Consider the following 15,090-nt stretch of genomic DNA (forward strand, 5'->3'; position numbering starts at 1 on the left):
AGACACTCTATACGCTTAATTACGGGCAAATCCTAGCTAAGCTGCCTACCAAACTAGTCCTTCTTTTCCCCGTTGCCCACGCGGATGGCTGTTGATCTTTTCTGCAACAAATCCAGGAGTTTCTCCTTTTTGTTTTATAATTGCTCCAATAGATGCTTTCGGATTTAACTCTCTGCTTTTTAAAGCAGAATCACCATCCCAGGTGTGCAACCGCGAAAAAGTTAGACATCCGTGAGAGACAATGCCCTCCATGGCCCAGTTTCCAGGCAGAGAGGAGCAGCTCTGGGCTGACCGCCAAGGCTCCGGCCCGAGGGGGTCTTTAAGTGGAGTAACCGGTCTTCAAGACCCCGCTCCCAAGCCACCGACGCGCTGACGCTGCAGCCCTGGACCTGCTGGGGGCCTCCTCCTCGGACCCGCACTGCTGACAGCCGGACTGGCAACTGGGCGGAGGTCGACCCCGGGTCCGCACAGCCCCTCCCGAGACCCAGCTCGCAGCTCCTTCACTTCCTGCTCTCCGGAGGCGGGCCCGGCCAGTGCCGCGGAGGCCAGCGCGGCGAGCTCCTCCCCAGCAGCGGCGGCACGGCCACACCCTGCGCGTAGCGCGGGCTCGGGTGGGGTCTCCGCTCCTGCGCCCTGCGCGCCGCAGCCGCACCGCCGACGGCGCCCCAAACGCTGTTGCGCCGCGCGCCCCGCCCAGCCCGGCCTCGCGCTGGTCCCGGTCGCGCCCCGCAGACCTCGATCTCCCGTGACTTCCTCGGCCAGGCTGCCCGCGCCTCTGGGACCATGTTGCGCTGGCTGCGGGGCTTCGTGCTGCCCACCGCGGCCTGCCAGGACGCGGAGCCGCCGACGCGCTACGAGATCCTCTTCCAGGCACTGGACCGCAATGGGGACGGAGTGGTGGACATCGGCGAGCTGCAGGAGGGGCTCAGGAACCTGGGCATCCCCCTGGGCCAGGACGCCGAGGAGGTGGGTCGCCGCCGGGGCGCCGCCTGAGCGCAGGGAGGGCTGCGGGCGCTGGGGACACTGCGAGGACCGAGGAGGGCGGCGGCCCGAGGCGTTGCCAGGAGAGGAAGGAGGAACTGTGGCGCCCAGCGCTCCGGTGGCTTCAGAGACTCGGGCGTGGGGCCGCGACCGGCGACCCCGGTAACAGAAGTGGGTCATAATACGAAAGTCTACTGGTCTTTGTCCAGATAAAATGAGTGTTGTGGACACTCTGGCCTACGGGCACTGTTAAATTTTTAATACACTTTTGTCCTGAATCCATCCCAGGTTCTTTGTTTTTTGTTTTAATACCCTGCAAACATGTAATCTGTTTTAGCTGTCAGACTTCAGTGGGTCCCAAGTTTTGTAAAAAGGCGCACACATTCGATCTCTTCCGAAGCTGCTTTGTTACACCAGCTATGTGTGTTGTCTACTGTTTCAAAACCATTTGAAAACCAATCGCGTGTTTCTCCCACTTCCTGTTGAGAAGGAATGGCGGCATTCCATTGTTTAAGACATTCGTAGGTTAATGCCTTAGGTAGATAAATTGATCTGAAGGGTTGACCTGACCTGCGACTGAGCAATTTCATTTTCTCTGAGTCATCTTAACTGTGCCCCTGAACTTCTGCCCCTTTAGTAGGGTGGAGATATGTGGAACTTCTCCAACCCTGTTGAAGCGTTCCCTGACACTGGCATTCTCTTATCCAAAGAGGGAAAGTGATTAGGTTACTATGAGGGCCAACAACTGTTATATAGTTATATTTAACTTCTCTTTTAATGTCTTTGGTAGTTATAGGCCTCTTCAGTTTACTGTTTCTTCTAGAGTCAGATTTAGTAAGTTACAATTTTTTTTGAAACTGCCCGTTCTGTCCAAGGTTCATAATACTCACTAATGATTTTATAACACTTCTGACTGAATCTGTAGGTAGGTTCTCTATTTCATTCCTGATATCTATCCTTTTCTCACCTTCAATCTTGCGAAAGTTTTGTGTATTTTATTCATACTTTGAAGGAACCAACTTTTGGTACTTTGTGCTGATTGTCCCAGAAATGGCCCAGTTGGAGTTCCCCACCATGTCCAATCATTGGCCGGAAGCAGCCCAGGAAAGGGACGGCCTTGGTGCAGTGCATCAGCAGATGCCAGGGTTAGAGGCTAGAGAGTGGAAGTCAACTGTGTTCCTCACAGTAGGCGCCTTTGAAGGGAGATCTCAGTGGTACAACTCCATGGTCCCTACAATATACAAAAGCTCTTTGGAGTGCTCAATGATTTTTAAGATTGTAAAGGGATCCTGAGATCAAAAAGCTTGAGAATTGCTGCTGTACCATCATTTTTACGTAACTGCATCATATTCTGTTATATGTTTGTGTCATAGTGTATGTTACCAATTCTTTTTAAATCACCTTTTACTTTATTGATAGTTTAAAAACGATTGTAAGTGAAATTGCAATGGATGTCCTTTGTATTCATTTTCTCATTCTGGTCCAGTTACTTTCATAGGATAAATTTTGAGGAGTGGACATTGCTGAGTCTGAAGGTAACACACATTTTAAATTGGGATACGTATTGCCTTTCGAAAACCTTGGACCCATTTTCACTCTTTTGACTGACAGTGCTTGCTTCTCCACATCCTCGCTCATTCAGGGTATCAGTCTTTATAAAGTCTCCTATTCTGCAGGTGAAATTCCTTTTCATTTCCTGTCTTAGTCCATTTAGTGTTGCTATAATGGAATACCTGAGACTGGGTAATTTATAAAGAAAAGACATTTATTTAGCTTACAGTTCTGCAGGCTGGGAAGTTTAAGAGGCATGGTGCTGGCATCTGCTGGACTCCTGGTGAGGGCTTTCCTGCTGTGTCACAACATGGTGGAAAGTCAAAGTGGAAGTGGACATGTGTGAAGAAGCAAAATCCGAGGGGTGTCCTGGCTTTATAACAACCCAGCCTCGAGGGAGCTGATCCATTACTGAGGGAACTAATTCAGTCTCATGAGAGAGAGAACTCACTCACTACTGCAAGAATGGCACCAAGCCATTCATGAGGGATCTGCCTCCGTGACCCTGACACCTCCTGCTAGGTCCCTCCTCCCAACACGGCCACATCAGGGATCAGACTTCAACATGAGTTTTTGTGGGGACAAACAAAACGTAGCACTTGCTTTGCCTTTTTGTTCTATTCACATCCTCCACAGCATTGCATTATGCCTACCCATTTGGTGAGGGCAGTCTTCTTTAATTGGTTTACTGATTCAAATGCTACCCTCCTCCAGAGACATCCTCACAGACGCACCCAGAAATCATGTTTTACCAGCTATCTGGGCATCCCTTAGTCCAGACGAGCTGATACATAAAATTAACCATTACACGTGGGATAGAATTAGGATTACACAGTCAGCCTTTATGGGAGAAAATTTCAGAGGCATGTCAGGGGTTTGTGTAATGTCAAGGTGTGAGAAGATTGGCTACTTGAGCATAGAAATGAGAACTGTGGGGTGACTCTTCGGTGGAAAGTTTCAAGGTAGTAGTTTGTATCTAAGCCAAATACTCAGCTTGAAGCAAAATCTCTAAATTTTCATCTGATTTGATCTCATCTCTGTGTTTCCAAGCATTTGTAATGAATTGAGCATTTAGAAGAGAACAAATTTCTGTTTAAGTTTCTTTAGATTTTAAATGGAAAGAATGTAGAAATAAGAGTAGAATGTAGAGATAAGCATAAGGAATATAATAGCTAACCATTACTAAGTGTTCCAGAATTATCCAGGGAAGAGAAAAGAATTCAAGGCAAGTCCTGAGACAAAATTAAGAACCAATTGGAAGTGAAAGCGCTACATTTTTTTTTTTCTGGTATGACCTTTGTTTTCTGTATGTTCCAAATCTCCTCACTATGAAATTAGTGAAAAATTAAAGTTAAAAATTAGAGAAAATTCACATTAAGTTCTCCTAGGACTCAGTAGTATAAGGGTATAGACTGAGAGTAGAATGTAGTATGAGAACAAGGAGATACAGTATTTAACCATTGCTAATTTTCTTATACTTGTCTAGTAATCCTATTTCCTTTCAAAAGTCTTCAGTTATTTTCTCTTTATGCACCTCCTTCTCCCTCTTGTCTTCCTCCTTCTACCCCCATCTTCTTTCTTCCTGTGGAGCCCTCATGAATGAGATTAGTGCTTGTATAAAAGTGACCCAGAAGAGCTTCCTTGCCCCTTCCACCGTGTGAGGACACAGTGAGAAAACGGTGGTCCGTGGAAACAGAAAGTGAGTCCTCACTAGACACTAAATCTCCTAGCACCTTGGTCTAGGACTTCTAGTGTCTGGAACTGCAAGAAATCAATGCTCATTGTTTAAGTAAGCCAATGGTATTTTTGTCATAGCAGCCCAGATGGACTAGGACAATTACCAAGAGCAAGAAGGGAAGCAGCAAGCTACAAGAGAGTTCCATCCTTGGTGTAAATTGACCTTGTAACCCTTGTCAAGTTTGAGCCTTACTGGAGCTTTACTTTCTTATTCTTAAAATGCAGATATCTTGCCTGCATCCTGGACAGAGCTTTTAACAAGGTCATATGTGGCAGAATATGAAAGTTCATGTTAAAAAACCCTTTAAAATGTGGTATCCCATTTACTAGCTGGTGAACTTCTTGAGGAACCTCTGTGCCCATGGGTATGAAGTGTATGCTGCATGATCACCCAATGTTAGAGGAGTGGGTGGACTGGTAACCTGATTTAAGAGTCCATTGAGGATGTCTCCCTCGCAGCTCCGCGGACTGAGTGAGCTCCAGGGGGGTGGAAGTGCGACGGACCAACGGGATCTCTGCCCACCACACGTCCAGTGGGAAGAGGCCTAAGACAGCATCCTCCTCAGGGGAGCCCATTGTTTAAGGCCCCAGCTCACCTTTATAATTTTCCTAGCCCACTTTCTTTATCAGTATTCCAGAAAAAACATTTAGAAAGAAGCTTCCACAAGACAACATTCTGTAATACACTGCTTAACTTCTTTTGACCATGCTGAGTTCAAAAATCTTATCTTTTTAAGGATCTAATGGAGTCCACGAAGGTATCTATATTTGACAGGATTTATGAAAACAAAAGGATTTGTTGAGAAAGTTTGAAGCCTTACTCTGAAATGTGGATCATAGTGTTTACTACACATTAACTGTTTTAGTGGATATAATGGTTATTATTATAGGCTGTGGAATCAGAACAGGGTTCAAATGTTTTCACCACTTGCTAGACTGTGGCCTTGGGCATGTTATTTAATGCCTGGAGGCCTCAAATGTTAACTAGGAATGGTAAGAACTACCCAGTAACTTAGCATAAATAGTAAATTCATTCATTTAATGTTTTCAAACAGTGCCAGACATTGTTTAATGAACTGGGGATATAGTAGTGAACAACACTGACAGCATTCTTCATTGTATTCTCAAAACCCTCCCTATAGTAAGCAGGTCTGTCTGTGTGTGTAGGTGCGTGGGGAATAAAAAATAATAAGCAAATAATGAACAGGGTAATTTCAAAAAGCAGAAAGAGCTATTCAACAAAAATACCTGCTTTTTATTAGATGAAACTCTCAACTCTGGTTTGTTCTTTCCTGTCAGTTCTGTTAAATGCTGTCAGTCTGTTTTCCTTATCACCCTGGCCATGACTTCTGTCTTTTCTGCTTGGTCCTGTAGACTCTAACCCGAGGCTCATTCTCTGCCTGGCTGTCTGCCTTCTGTGGCTCTTTGCCACTACCTGCATTCTCTGTGTTGCACAGGGAAGGACCATTCCCTGTGGACCATAAAATTCTCTTTTTGAAAGAATTCATTCTTGATTGGGCCACAGCACATCTTGTGAAACAGCATTAGACATTTGCCACTGCTCAACAGCTCTGGGGGAAAACGTTTATTGAGAAGCGTACAGTAGTTTTTTTGACTAACCACGGTGCAACCTCCTCCCAGAGGGAAACCTATGAGTATTTCAAGGACATGTGATGGTCCGTTTATGTCCCCAGTATCTGACATGATGGGTGGTGTAGAGCAAGAGCTTACAGATAATGGCTAAATTAAATTTTCTTTTTAAATTTTAATATTCAACTTTTTAGGGTACCCAATCTCCATATTTAGGAAAATAAATTACATAAAAAGTGGAGAGTTTTTATTGTGAAACTGCACCTCCATATTTCCAGTGGTGCAGGATGAGGGAGCACAGATGTTTGTCTGGGGAATCCAGGGCCCTCCGTGGTTCCAGAGGGTAAGGATTAAGAGGAAGCCCTAGATAGTATTTATGAGTATCTCCTAACTTCTCTCTGGGACCCAAGATCACTGAACTTTTGCCTATTTTGAGATCATCTTTCCAATCCAGCCACTAACAGCTGAAGGATAGGCTTGCCCTGGAGCCATTGTAGTGGTTGGATGAAGATAAAAGATAAAAAACTGTGAGGGGAGGTGTCACAGAAGAAAGGTCCCATGTGGGCAGATTTTCATTCAATTCCTAGTCTTTATTACAGCAATTCTCCAGTGCTGCAACCTTAGAAAAGGATTCCTACAACACAATGTAGGTACCCATCAGCAGCAGATTGGATAAAGAAAATGGGGTACATACACACCATGGAATACTATGCAGCCATAAAAAAGGAGCAAAGTCATGTCCTTTGCAGCAACATGAATGCAGCTGGAAGCCAATAACTTAAATGAATTATTGTAGAAACAGAAAAACAAATACTGTGTTCTCACTTATAGGAAGAGCTAAACCTTGGGTAAATGGGGCATAAAGATGGGAACAGTAGACACTAGGGACTCCAAAAGGAGGGAGGGAGGGAGGAGGGCAAGGGCTGGAAAACTTCCTACTGGGTACTTTGTTCACAACCTGGGTGATGGCACCTTCAGAAGCTCAAACCCCAGTATCACACAATATACCCTTGTAACAAGCTGATGGTGTAACCCCTGAATCTACAATAAAATTATTTTATTTTAAAAAATCATTATAAAGATTTTTAAAAAGAAGGATTCCTAGACAGGTGCAGCCAAACAATTTTTTTTAAATGTTGGCTGGCCGCCACCGCCAGTCACTTATGCTGCGATAGCCCATGTCCCAACATTCCCGACCTACTTCTCTCCGAAAGAGAAGCTATACTTTTAGATGGCCCTGTGCTGGGTTCTCCCTGGAAGTTTCTGGGGAAAGGGGCGTGAGTTGCCCCGACTGGACTCTTCCTGGAGTGGGAGCCGGGGCTGCTGATCAGACGTGAGTGCGGCAGGAACTCCGCGGTCTCCCAGCGCAGCCCCGAGTACGGTCCCACGCAGGTCCCAGGTCCTGCGCGCTCGCGCCTTTGCGCTGAAGCCGTTAGGATGAGCCCTCTCCCTCCAGAGCTTTAACCGATGAAGGTGCTTTGTGTTTGGCTCCCCTGAGGAGGATGCTGTCTTAGGCCTCTTCCCACTGGACGTGTGGTGGGCAGAGATCCCGTTGGTCCGTCGCACTTCCACCCCCCTGGAGCTCACTCAGGCCGCGGAGCTGCGAGGAAGACATCCTCAATGGACTCCCTCTACGGAGATCTCTTTTGGTACCTGGACTATAACGAGGATGGGACCTTGGACATTTTTGAGCTTCAGGAAGGCCTGCAGGATATAGGGGCCATTCAATCTCTAGAGGAAGCGAAGGTGGGTCTCACTGGGGCTGTGATCAGAGAGACGTTGGGGCTGGGAGCCCTGGAGAGGCGTTGGGCAGAGAGGGCAAAATTTACATGTTGTCAAGCTTGACCTGGGCCCACTGCAGTGTTCAGGTGGTTGACCAGCGTTACTGTTTATTAAGAATAACACAACACAGCTAACACATTTCTCAAGTATTTTTCTCCGTTTTCTCCCTGGCTGTAGTAAAATCTCCAACTTCAGATTGCTCTCAAGATGTTGGCTACATACAGCCTTGTCTTAGGAGTCACCTTGTTCAATGTGCTCACCTGTCATTAGTCACCCAGAGGGGCGTCTAGGCCAAAGATGTGCCCTCCCCAGTTCAGAGAACTGGGACAATCACTCTACGTGTATTTGGGAGTGGGGTGGTGATTGGAAATTTTCTGATGTTATGTTTTGGTTTCTGTTGCTGGAAGGGGGCAGTGTAAGTGGCTTTTACTCTTGGGTTTCGCTAGTGCTGAGGTTTCCTCATAATATGCCTTAATTAATAGACCCTAGTTATCAGTACCGAGCTTAGGCTAACCCTTCTGTTCCCCAGCAGGCTAACCTACAGGCTCCTTCTCAGCATGTTATGCTTCGTACATACTCCTATTGCAGTATTTCCAAGTCATTTTTCATTTGGAATTTATTATTGTATATAATAATTACTTTATAAGTATATTTGCTCTTTGGATGTTTGACCCGGTAGACTGGGAGATCCATGAGCATGCGGACTATTGAATTTATTTTGGATAATTGGTACTTTGTGCCAAAAAAACTGTCAGTTGAGTTCTGTCATGTTAAAATTTAGTAAAACTCTATTAGCCACGTGAACTTTCGGAATATTGAAGCATCCATTCAGTCATGGGTCAGTTCTAGTTTGAGCACATTCTATATTCCAAGCCCCGTACCCTGGTATCCTCGTCTGTTGTATCAGAGGCCTGGACTGTATACTTTCTGTGGACCAATTCAGTCCAAAATGTTATTTCTGCAAAGCTTATCTGGATTTTTAGTTCCTAGAAAAAAACAGTGTTTCTCCTTTTAAAGTTAAGTGTTCTTGTTCAGGTGCAGTGGCTCATGCCTGTAATTCCAGCACTTTGGGAGGCCAAGGCAGGTGGATCACTTGGGGCCAGGAGTTCAAGACCAGCCTGGCCAATATGGTAAAACCCCATCTCTACTAAAAATACAAAAATTAACTGGGTATGGTGGTGGGTGTGTGTAGTCCCAGGAGGCTGAGGCAGGACAATCACTTGAGCCTGGGAGGCAGAGGTTGCAGCAAGCTGAGATTGCGTCATTGCACTCCAACCTGGGCGACAGAGTGAGACTCCATCTCAAAAAGAAAAAGAAAGAAAAAAAAAAGTTAAGTGTTCTTCATATGTGTTTAAAGACACTCTTATATTTAGATTTGCAAGTGTAACTTGTATTTGTTTATTTGATACAAACTAGCCTTTCATAAGAAATTCTGGGTTACGCTATCAAGTCGAATCTTTTGAAACACATTTCTTCCTTATTGAAACAAAAGGTTTGTAGATCTGTCTTGCATTTTTGGCAAGGAGGCTTTGTGTACCTAGTGGTGACTGATGAGGGTTCACATGTCAAAACCCAAGGGAGGGGTATCCCCAGAGAATTCTGCACCAACCACACAGAACATTCTGTTTCAGAGGAGCACCATTGTGACTTTTCCTCAAGTGGCAGTCACGTCGCTAGGAGGTTTTGATATGAGGTCTCTTCCCACATGTCTCCACCTCCCCAGTAGGAAAATTTGTTTATATAGACAAAACTCAACTGATTAAAAAAAAAAAAAAAAAGAAATGGTACTTACATTGTCATGTTAAGATACAAAAGCAATAACTTTTTATTGTGAAAATAGTCTGTTTTTGAACAATATATTGTTTTGTTTTTTCCTGTGGAAGTTGAGAAACTAAATATACGAAGAGATAATGGTCAGACCATAAATAAAAATAGAACTTTGACTCAAAATTTGCAACAGTCTGCCCAGAAAACCAGCCCTTTATCTAAAATAAATAGACCAGGAAACCAGCCTGTTATGTCAGACTTATAGGAAGTCAGGTTGCTATCTCTAGAGACAATACACAAAGCTATGCAATAACTGCTATAACAGCCCCAAATGGTCAGAATTTGATTAATAACCGACAGCCCCCCTAATTTTTTTCTTCACTTCCAACTTAGGACGAACCAGAGAAAGCTAAATATGCACCACCTACTAATCAAATAGGATGCCCCGTTTCTAATGAGCCCTCCTACAGCTTCCCCGGGCCAGCAGCCCCCAATCAGGAAACGCCTGAAGCCTTCCCTTTTTCCCACTGTAAAGCTTTCCCACTCCTGTGCCTGCCTTTGAATCTCTGTCAATACGCAAGTGAGGGTGTCTGACTCCCTTGCTATAGCAAGCTCAGGCCAAGTAGATTTTACTTTTCTCATTTGATTGGTCTTTTATTTCTACAAGGAACATACAGGAAAATTTAAAGGGGAATCCATTCCTAGTCTTTCATATTATAGTAGTCCCCTTTTATCTGCAGGGCATATTTTCCAAGACCCCCACTGAATACCTGAAACTGTGGGTAATATTGAACCCTATATATACTCTCTCTATATATACATATATATATGTATATTTTAGTATTTTTTTTACTTTATCTTTAATTAGCTTTAGCTCTTTTTTTTTTGAGATGGAGTCTCACTCTGTCACCCAGGCTGAGTGCAGGGGTGCAGTCTTGGCTCACTGCAACCTCTGTCTACCGGGTTCAAGCAATTCTTGTGCCTCAACCTCCAGAGTAGCTGGGACTACAGGCGTGTGCCACCACTCCTGGCTAATTGTTTTAAATTTTAGTAGAAACGGGATTTCACCAAGTTGGCCAGACTGGTCTCGTACTTCTGACCTCAAGTGATCCGCCCACCTTGGCCTCCCAAAGTGCTGGGATTACAGGCGTGAGCCACTGTGCGCCCGGCCATAGACTATATATTTTTGATCTGTTAACTGGTTCGGCTACTAAGTGACTAACAGGCAAGTAGCATCTATAGTGTGGATATGCTGGACAAAAGGACATTCACCTCCTGGGCAGGATGGCACAGAATGTTGAGATTTTATCATGCTACTCAGAATGGTGTGCAACTTAAAACTTATGAGTTGTTGGTTTCTGGAGTTTTCCATTTAATAGTTCAGACCATGATTGACCGCAGGTAACTGAAACTGTGGAAAGTGAAACTGTGGATAAGGGAGGACTATTGTATTGTTAAGTCAGACTCATTAGACAATCCTAACTCTTGATTTACCATAAGAAATGCTGCAGAAATATGGGTTAAAAAAAACTGTTCAAAAATAGGGTCAGAGATGTCCTTTAACTTGTTACTTCCAAAATGTTAGTGAAAAGTGTGGCCCCAAAGAGTGAAAGGAACCAATGACTAAGAGAAAATCTTGTTTTCAGGATGACAGATTAAAAAAGAAGCAACTTGCTGAAACACTGAAAATCTCTCCACTTATAAGATAACACAAAACCGGCTAAAACTAGTTGGAATGAATATGGCCAACTCAAGTCTGCACAGAACTAACTTGGTGATGTTACAGCCCAAATTTCCACCACATATTTTATACTAACTTCTCCCAGATTTTCACACATGGTCCGTGAGGTAGCATGAAGAGGTAGCTATGCATGCCTAAGGACTTGGGAGACGTCCCCATTTCCTTCCACCAATCACCCACTAATCCCAGAATCCGCCCCCAAACCTTTTCTAGTAACTACCCTAAAGCCAGCACAGGGAGACAGATTTGAGCTGGACTCCTGTCTTCTTGTGGGTCATCTTGCAATAAAAAGGTTTTCTTTTCTCAAAACCTGGTATTATAGTATTGACTTCTAGTTCATCGGGCAGCAAGCCCCTTTTGGTCAGTGACTATTCCTGTTCGCTGATAATTCCATTGGCCAAAATATAAACCTCTTAGATGAAACTTCAGTACATAAATGGCGCCACAGAATGCTGTGACATTTTTCTCTTGATTATGGCAGGTTACTGTACTGAATACTGTAGGCAGTTATAACACACTAAGTATTTGTGTATCTAAACATAGAAAAGGTGCAGTAAAAATATGGTAATTTTTTTCAACTTTTAGTTGAGATTTGGGGGGTATGTGCACATTTGTTACAAGGGTATATTGTGTGATGCTGAGGTTTGGGGTACAATTGAACCCTGTCACCCAGGTAGTGAGCATAGTACCCAATGGATAATTTTTCAACCCTTGTCCATTCCCTCCCCGTTCTTGTAGTCCCCAGTTTCTGCTTTTCCCATCTTTATATCCATGTGCACCCCATGTTTTGCTCCCATGTGTATGTGAGAACTTGTGGTGTTTGGTTTTCTATTTCTGCATTAATTCGCTTAGGATAATGGCCTTCAGCTGCATGCATGTTGCTGCCGAGGACATGATTTTATTCTTTTTTATGGCTGTGTAGTATTCCATGGTGAAAATATGGTACTATAATCTTACTAAACCACTGTCATATATATGGTCTATCATTGACTGAAATGTATACAGTGCATGAATGTATATATACATGAATATATATATATATAAATGTCTTATCCATTTTGTGTATTATTAGATTTGATTTGCTAATATTTTATACAGGAGTTTTGCATCTTTTTCAGTAGTTGACATGGCTTGTAATTTTCCTTTTTTGGTGATGTCCCTGTTAGGTTTTAGAATCAAGTGTATACCCACCCCATAAAATGGGTTGGAAAATGTTCCCACCCTTTCAGTTCTCTGGAAAATTGGTGTTTTTTTCTTAAAGTTTCATAGACATTATTGTTAAAACCATGGGGGCCTTGATTTTTCTTCATGGAAATGTTTTCAAATCACCCTTTAAATTTCTTTAAAATCTGAGTATAGGGCTACTCAGAATTTCTGCTGTCTTATGTCAGTTTTTAATAAGTTGTTTTTGTAGGCGTTTGTTATCTCACTTTCGTATTTTTGATATACAGCTGTTCATAATATCATTAATGTCTATAGTGTCTAGTAGTTTCCATCTTTACTTTCTGACATTGGTTATTTGCCAGTTTTAGGAGTTTATCAATTTTATTAGTCTTTTCAAAGACCCATCTTTTGGCTTTGTTAATCCTCCCAATGGTGTGTTTTCTTTCTCATTACTTTTTGCTCTTTATTTCCTTCAACTTCTTTTTTGCTTAATTTTAAAATAATTTCTTGAGATTGAGATAAGCCTCAATGATGGGTCACCGATTTCCAGTCTTTCTTCTTTTCTAATTATGCATTTTAAACCATAAGTGTTTCTCTAAGTGCAGCTTTAGTTGCAGCTCACAAGTTTCAGATCTGTCTCTCTAAGTCTGGAGGTTGGAGATCTGACCATGACCATGAAACCATCCAGTCACAATGTGGCATTATTTTTTTAATTTTTTTTTTTTTTTTTTTGAGATAGAGTTTCACTCTTATTGCCTAGGCTGGTGTGCAATGGTGCGATCTCGGCTCACAGCAACCTCCATCTCCCAGGTTCAAGTGATTCTTTTGCCTCAGCCTCCCAAGTAGCTGGGATTACAGGCATGCGCCACCATGCCCAGCTAATTTTGTATTTTTAGTAGAGATGGGGGTTCTCCGTGTTGGTCAGGCTGGTCTTGAGCTCCCGACCTCAGGTGATCCGCCCGCCTCAGCCTCCCAAAGTGCTGGGATTATAGGCATGAGCCACTGTGCCTGGCCCAACTTGGCATTATGTACCCAGAAGAGCATGACCATCAGAACAGTAGAATTTGTAAGCTTTGAGTGGGTGACTGTGAGTGTCATAATAGGTAGATAGGTTATATTTTGGGTGGTGGTAGGAGAGGGCTTACAGTTTGCTATGACAGCTTTTTATACGGATCATCCTTAGTAAAAGATTATTTAATTTTTGAAATCAAAGGGGAAAACACTATTTTAGGCTTTCTTCTTTCTTTCTTTTTTAGAGACAGAGTCTTGCTCTGTCACCAGGTTAGAATGCAGTGGTGCAATATTGCTCACTGTAACCTCAAATTCCTGGGCTCAAGTGATCCTCCTACCTCAGCCTCCAAGTAGCTAGTATTTACAGGCATGCACCAACACATCTGGCTAATTTTAAAAATTTTTATGGAGATGAGGTTTCACTATGTTGTCCAGTCTGGTCTTGAATCCTGACCTCAAGCAATCCTTCCCCATCAGCTTCCCAAAGTGCTGCAATATTTTAAATCCTGTGGTAGGTCAAGTGTTTGTCTTCTATCTTGGGGTTTATAAAGTACATGTCAAGAAATTTAGGGCGTGGTTAGATTAGCTTTAAAAATGTCATGTTTTATAAAAATCAATGCATCATTTTTCTGATTGAAAATTTAACACAAGACCCGGAATCTTTTTGCAGCAGTAGAACTACTTTTATTATAGATCTTTGCGATAATGAATGATGATACATCTGGCCAAAAATAGGTACTATAGTCTTTTGGGAAAACAGCTAATCTGCTTGAAATATGTGGAGAAATAATTTAGTGCATCAGCCCATATTGGCAATAACTTCTCTCTAATTTTTTTTTTATAGAAAATTTTTACTACTGGAGATGTCAACAAAGATGGGAAGCTGGATTTTGAAGAATTTATGAAGTACCTTAAAGACCATGAGAAGAAAATGAAATTGGCATTTAAGAGTTTAGACAAAAATAATGATGGTGTGTCTTTCTTTTGTATTTATCACCAGCTATGAAGAAGCATTTATCATGCTTTCAAGAGTCTAAAAGGATGCTTATTTAATCTCTCTGGTTTTAGATGATAATTATTATTTGTGTTAATATTTTTTTTAGTAATGTGATTTTTATGTAGAGTTTATATTATTTAGTGAAGAAAACTTATAGATAGCTTTTCTTTTTCATTACTTTGAAATGTAATGAATTACATTGCTGAATTAAAAACTGTGGGCAGGGCCTGTTATAAATGTTAGCTATGGAACATTATGCTGATTTGAGTTAAACCTGTAGGTTAAAAATAATAATTATATTTTCTTGTCCTCTGGGTAAAGTGAGATTTCTTTTTATTTGTATACAAGAATGACTGTTGTGTAGTCTAAAATTTAAAAAACTTTCAGATTGTCTTGCATTTGTTACTATTTTTGGAAGAATTAATTTAGAGAAGATACTCTCTGATCCTGGAAATTAGGGAAAAATAGCATATAAACATTTAAGTGTGTACCTTCTGGTTAAGATTATGACTTCTATATTTCAATTAATAGGTTGGAGTTTGTCTTAATCTGTTTTCTGTTGCTGTAATGGAATACCACAGACTGGGTAATTTATGAAGAAATGAAATTTATTTCTTATAGTTCTGGAGGCTGGGAAGTTCAAAGTTGAGGAGCCGAATCTGGTGAGGGCCTCTTACTATGTCATAACATGCTAGCAGGCATCACAGAGCAAATGTGCTACCTCAGATCTCTTTTCCTCTTCTTATAAAGCCACTAGTCCCATCTTGGG

The 15,090-nt window shown here is 42.5% G+C and overlaps 1 protein-coding gene across 2 annotated transcripts in view; it reads left to right on the forward strand.

The window, feature by feature from the left end:
* Window positions 1-409: 409 nt before the first annotated feature.
* Window positions 410-15,090, forward strand: part of LOC100440262 (mitochondrial adenyl nucleotide antiporter SLC25A24) — a 57,537-nt gene continuing 42,856 nt past the window's right edge. Inside the window, exons 1-2 of one of the 2 annotated variants that reach the window (XM_024233053.3) lie at window positions 410-966; window positions 14,169-14,295. In XM_024233053.3, the coding sequence (XP_024088821.1) occupies window positions 784-966; window positions 14,169-14,295 (310 nt within the window). In that variant the 5' untranslated portion in view covers window positions 410-783. Of the gene's footprint in view, window positions 967-7,464; window positions 7,606-14,168; window positions 14,296-15,090 lie in introns of those variants that run through there. The other variant, XM_054530487.1, reaches the window with a different exon arrangement.

Source organism: Pongo abelii, chromosome 1 (assembly GCF_028885655.2).
Source record: "Pongo abelii isolate AG06213 chromosome 1, NHGRI_mPonAbe1-v2.0_pri, whole genome shotgun sequence".
Lineage (NCBI taxonomy): Eukaryota > Metazoa > Chordata > Mammalia > Primates > Hominidae > Pongo > Pongo abelii.